Source organism: Melospiza melodia, chromosome 5, assembly GCF_035770615.1.
Source record: "Melospiza melodia melodia isolate bMelMel2 chromosome 5, bMelMel2.pri, whole genome shotgun sequence".
NCBI lineage: Eukaryota > Metazoa > Chordata > Aves > Passeriformes > Passerellidae > Melospiza > Melospiza melodia.
The window spans coordinates 81,576,570-81,582,179 of record NC_086198.1 but is presented as its reverse complement, the minus strand read 5'-3'; the positions used below and the strand labels follow the sequence as shown (position 1 = coordinate 81,582,179).

The 5,610-nt window shown below is 58.4% G+C and overlaps 1 protein-coding gene across 1 annotated transcript; it reads left to right on the top strand.

Moving 5' to 3' along the window:
• Window positions 1-318: 318 nt before the first annotated feature.
• NKX3-2 (NK3 homeobox 2) lies at window positions 319-1,763 on the top strand. Its single transcript, XM_063158055.1, has 2 exons — window positions 319-715; window positions 1,141-1,763. Exons 1-2 carry the CDS (start codon window positions 319-321, stop codon window positions 1,617-1,619), a joined length of 876 nt encoding a protein of 291 aa, XP_063014125.1. The 3' UTR covers window positions 1,620-1,763.
• The last annotated feature ends 3,847 nt before the right edge of the window (window positions 1,764-5,610 follow it).

Here is a 5,610-nt window from a genome sequence, read left to right as displayed (position 1 = left end):
GGCGGCCGTGAGGGATGGCAGCGCCGCCGGCAGAAAAAGCGGAGGGCGGGCGGGGGCGGGACAGAGCGGGGCGGAGGCAGCGCCCGTGCCGCCAGGGACCCGCGGCGGCGCCCGGCGCAGCGCGGTGGCCCCGGTGGCCCCGGCCCTATGGGCGGGCGGGCCGGCAGTGGCGCAGAGAGGCTGCTCCCGCTGGCGCCCGCCCTCCCGGCGGCAGAACAGGGCCCGGCACCGGCGCGGCGGCGGCCGGCGATGCGGTCGCCCAGCTGAAGACGCGGCACGGTCCGCTGCTCGTCCGCGGGGCTTGCCCGTCGCCGGGCCATGTCCGTCCGCGGCGGCAACGCCCTGACGCCTTTTTCCATCCAAGCCATCCTCAACAAGAAGGAGGAGGGCGCCCGCCACGCGGCGGGGCGGCCGCCGCTCCCGGGGGCGGCCGGCGGCTGGCGGCTGTGCGGCGCCGCCGAGGACCCGCCGCTGCCCGCGCCCGCCGCCCGCGCCCCGGCCCCTCGGACGCCGGCGAGCTGGGACTCGGACTCCGCGCTCAGCGAGGACCCCGAGGGCGAGCGGCGCTCCGAGGAGGAGGGCGCCGGTGGCAGCGCCCGCCCCGCAGAAGCCACGGGCGGGGGGCGGCCGGCGGAGGAGGAGGCGCAGCCCCCGGAGGCGGCGGAGCGGGACACCACCGGCCTCAGCGACAGCGAGATGTCGGCCGCCGTCTCAGGTAGGGGCGGCCCCGATGGCGGCTCCTCCGCGCCCGCGCGAGGAGGGCGGGAGGGCCCCGGAGGGCTGGGAACCGGAGATGACCGCGGCTCTCGCCGGCTCCCCGGAGTTGTGCGACAGGCTCGGTTGTGCCGGAGGGGAGAGAAAACCCGAAACGCGTCCCGCGGGGCGAGGGAGGGCGGATCGGGGAGGGCCTTTGGCCCGGCGGAGCCCGCAGCTCGCCAGGGCGCCCGGCGCTTAAAGGAGAGCGAGAAGCCCTGGCCGCTGCCGCCGGCGGCTGTCCCGGCGACGGGGCGGGCAGCGGCTCAGCGGGCTCGCCCCGTCGCTGCGGACCGGCCGCAGAGAGCGCGCCTGGCCGCCTGTGCGCGGGTGCCGCTGTCCCGCTGCCTGCCTGCCCTGACCGCCGTGCTCTCGCCCTGCCCGCAGATCGCAGCCCTCCGGAGGAAGAGGACGGAGCGGGCAAGTGCGGGAATCTGCTGCCGAGGGAGGAGGAGGCGGCGGCGGCTCCGAAGCCGCGGAAGAAGCGCTCCCGCGCAGCCTTTTCCCACGCGCAGGTCTTCGAGCTGGAGCGGCGCTTCAACCACCAGCGCTACTTGTCGGGGCCCGAGCGGGCCGACCTGGCCGCCTCGCTGAAGCTCACCGAGACGCAGGTGAAGATCTGGTTTCAGAACCGGCGCTACAAGACCAAGCGGCGGCAGATGGCCGCCGACCTCCTGGCCGCCGCCCCCGCCGCCAAGAAGGTGGCCGTCAAGGTGCTGGTGCGCGACGACCAGAGACAGTACCACCCTGGCGAGGTGCTGCGGCCGCCCTCGCTGCTCTCTCTGCAGCCATCCTACTACTACCCCTACTACTGCCTTCCCGGGTGGGCTCTGTCCACCTGCGCCGCAGCTGCCGGCACGCAGTGAGAGGCACACACACACAACCCCCAGCCCCGACACCCCCAGCATACACACTGGCAGCCAGGAAACCCATCTTCCCTCTGCCACCCCCCCATCCATCAATCCGTCCGCTCAGCTTCTCAAGTCCAGAGCCCCAGCTGCAGCTCTCAGTGCCTCGGACAGTATTTATTATTATTTTATTGTTATTTTTATTATTAATATTTTTGGATGGTTCCTCACCCTCTCCTCTTTCAACGTAGGACTTCTTGGCCACCCCCACCCTGACCCTCACCCTGTCCCCATCCCGCCAGCCGAGGACTCTCGCGATTCGGCACAACTTGTTCATGGTATCCATGTTGTCAGTGTATTTGGTGTAGACTTTTTGTTTGTTTGTTTTATTTTGCTTCGGATGGGTAGAGACTCGATCTTGTGTGGAGAAAAAGAGAGAGAAAACAAAGGAGAGGAAAAAAAAATACAACCCGCAAAACCAATTGCAACTCAAAAGAGGAGATCAAGGACTCCCTCAGTGGATTGTAAGGAAGATAATTTTTGTCGTCTGAGTCCTTGGTCTTCCAACTTGTTGCAAACTGAGTGTGCCTTGTATGGTGCTGAATGTATGGAAGCCTCTTTCAGGTCCCCCTGCTCTTGTTGCCCATGTTATTCCTGTACTCCATGATCCCTGGCAAAGGATAAATATGTCACAAAAGGGTGAGACTTATATCGAAACTCTGACTTCTTGTTTTCCTTTTCTTCCTGAGATCTTTCCGTGTTCAGGGAGGGAGGAGTTATGGATTTTTCGCACTTTCCAGATGTATTAAAGTTGTTATTTTTATATTCAATGTGAATATTTCTAGTCAGGCTTTTTAAGAAATCGATGTAACAGGAAACTTTAATACCGTCAGTGCCTTTTACAATTCTTCTGCAGAGCTCTCCTCCAGGGGTGGGGGTTTCTGATCTGCTCAGCAATGTAATTACAGTCTCTTTCTTCCAAGGTAACTCGTTGCTTTTTTTTTCCTTCTTTTTTTTTTTCCCCTCCATTTCCCTTTTAATGGCACTGTGCACTCAACTAGATTATTTACTTCAAATGAATTGTGAATGTTTTAAGCTACCCGCTGTACTTGTTTTGTTGTTTGTTTGGTTTTTTTTTTTAATTTATAAACTTTAGTTTAACACTTAGCCCTGCTGCTTCTGTCGTTTCTGAGAGCAGACACGGATTTCCCCAGTGATATTTTCCCCCGCAGCAGACCTCAGGCCGTAGCTCAGACCACGTCCCTCCTTTTCCCTCTCTCACGGTGAGGATCGTAGGGCCTGGCAGAGATCTGGGCCGCCTTGCCCGGCGTCACCGGTCAGCGCTGATGCCCGTTCCCTCTGCGGGAGGCCGAGGGGACCCAGGAGCTCTGGCCGGGTGCCCTAATCACTTCTTTGGTAGCCCCCTGTTCCAGATGGAGCGATTCCCCATCTGCCGGAGAGCCGGGATCGGTGGCTGTGTTTACGGGTGCTGGTAGCGGTGAGGACGCGGGACAGTCGGCAGAGCCACTCGAGCTGCTTTTCCCGGTCGGTGGCAGCCTCTCCGTGCGGGCTGCGGCCCCTCTACCGCGGTGAAACCCTGGCGGATCCCGGGGCGAGTGCGCGGCTCGGTGCATTGCTTTCTCTCTGCCGGAGCCTGGCAGAGACACCGGGGCGCGGGCTCAGGATTGGGCTGCAAGAGGGGCCTTCGGCGGAACTGCCCAGGCCGTCCGTATCCCGACACTGCCGCGATAGCCGCTTGGGGCAGCCTCCCGCCTTGGACTGAATCTCCTCCAAGCCTCTCTGAGAGCCCGGGCCCTCGGCGCGGTGCTGGCGGCTCTTCCCCGCCATCGGCTGCTGTCCTTGGGTGTCTCCCCGGGGCCAGCGCTGGCCGAAGGGGAGGGCAGGCTCACCTGAGGCGGGCAGCTTCCCCCGGGGGCCGGGGCCGGGCAGCGGCGCTCGGAGGGACCGGACCCGGTGGTGGCTGCAGCTGTTTGTCAGCGCCGCAGGAGCCCTGCCCGGACCAGGCTCACAGGCGGCCGCATTGCCTGGGCGCTGCTGATTCCTCATCACCGCCGGCTTCTTTCCTTTCCTGCCGGTTCGCACGGGCATTCGCTGCGGCTCCCGGGCACCGAGTGGCTTGCCCTATCGCTTCCCGGCCGCTGTGCCTGCAAGCTGCCCCAAGATGCCGCCGGGCTGTTTCCCTGTCGGCCCCTCGCTCCGGCCCCCCTTGCTGTCATTTCGCTTTGCCCGGGCTCGGGCACCCCGCAGGTTCGATGTCCCCGCGCTGCCACCTCCAGCAGCACTCGGCAGCACGGGCTGGGGACGAGCTCTCTGTCTCTCTGTTCCCAAAGCCGACAGCCGCCGTGACACCGGAGGAAATGCTTTGGGTTTGGTTTTGCTCTGCCGGGCGTGTCGGCGGTCCTCCTGCCGAAAGGAGTGCTCCAGATGCAGCAGTCCCTTGGCAGATACGGGAGGACTGACATTTATTTGGCCCGATCCGAAGCTCTTGTCTCTTTCTTCTTCTTCTTATTATTATTATTATTATTTATAACTATTTCCCTCCGACATTCCCAACACTTTCCATCCTGGAAAACACGAAACTTTGGGACAGCAGAATCTGGACGCCCGTGGACTTAAGGAGGTAAAGAGGTGCCACTGCTGCCCCGCGGTTTGCTTTTTCCTGGCCCCTGGGGACGTTTCTCTGCCTGCAGCCCCGTACAAGGCACCGAGCCGCTGACTCCCATCTCAGGTTCGATGGTACAGCCAAGCTTGATCCCTCCTCTATTTGTCCCACTGCAGACAGTGTGGGATGCTAAACAGAAAAGCAGAGGTGTGGGGACTGCAGAGCCCCCTCCTCACAGCCTTTGCTGGGAGGTAGGTTTTACACAGCAGAGGGATGTTACCTGACGTGTCTCGGATGATGCATCTTTAGATTTTAGTGCTGCAGATAAAGGGAAGTTGATTCGTTTTGACTTGTTTTGGATTATTTTGTGTGAAATATGGCACAGTGATGCAAACTGAAAGGTACAGCTCACACCAGCGGAGGTTTTGTCCCCGGCGGGGGTGGCTTCTGGCAAAGTCGGCTGTGGTTCTATCGGGCCCCCTGTTCGAGGGAGCAAACTATCTCTAAGCCTAATTTTTTTTCGCCCCCCTTTGGTCACTGTGTTGTATTATTTTGATTTGTGCTTGCTAACAAATGTTGTGCTCTAGGGAATCTCCTGATATAAAAGGGAAGTGACTGTTATTAGAGATTCCTTGGGTTGTAACACTGGGTAACAGACTCAAAATGAAGCGTCAAGCTAATTTCCTATGAACCAGGTAAAACTAACATGCATTTTACTCTAGATAGAAGTTGCTGGAAAAGATGATCCAAATAAAGTTGCCCGGAATTTTAGTATTGGTGTTTAATACCGAACATTTATGCATCGACAGTGTCCTTTTTTGACGTTGACAAAATCTGATACTTGAGAAACGTCAATATGTGATACTGGGAAAATCTAATCGATAATTTAATGGAGTTTTTCTGGAATTTGAGACATTTCTATTCCTGTTTTTTCTTAATAATTTTGATTTTTGAAATATAAAGCAAATTCTCTGCATCCTTTATATTTTCTTAATAGCAAAATCTCCAGTAACACGCATGTAACTGTACTGAGGCCAAAGTAATTACTCCGTATTTTCGGCTCTTAAGTTATCAGCAGAACCTGGGCTCTAATACGCTCTCTTCACACACCCTCAGACACGCATTCAGCTCATCAGCACATACACGGCTGCTACGTAAAAATAATCTCCCTAACGATGTGTCTCAATTTCGGTCTCTCTCACAAACTCCGAACCGTACAGGGGCCGTGGGAATCATTTTCCGTCTGACCGTGGGCAAGCTGTAGTCTTAAAAAAAAAAAATTCTTGCAAAGACAAGGGGGAGAAGGGGGAAATACCGCAGCTCCAAGAAATTCGATTGTTGAAATGTAATGTAAATTGTGTATATCTTTGCATATGTCTCCATTGG

Excerpts from the sequence above, each read along its gene's own strand:
- NKX3-2 (XM_063158055.1), top strand. The coding sequence starts at position 319 with ATGTCCGTCCGCGGCGGCAACGCCCTGACGCCTTTTTCCATCCAAGCC. Across the intron at positions 716-1,140 it reads GATGTCGGCCGCCGTCTCAG|ATCGCAGCCCTCCGGAGGAA; the intron begins GTAGGGGCGGCC and ends CCCTGCCCGCAG.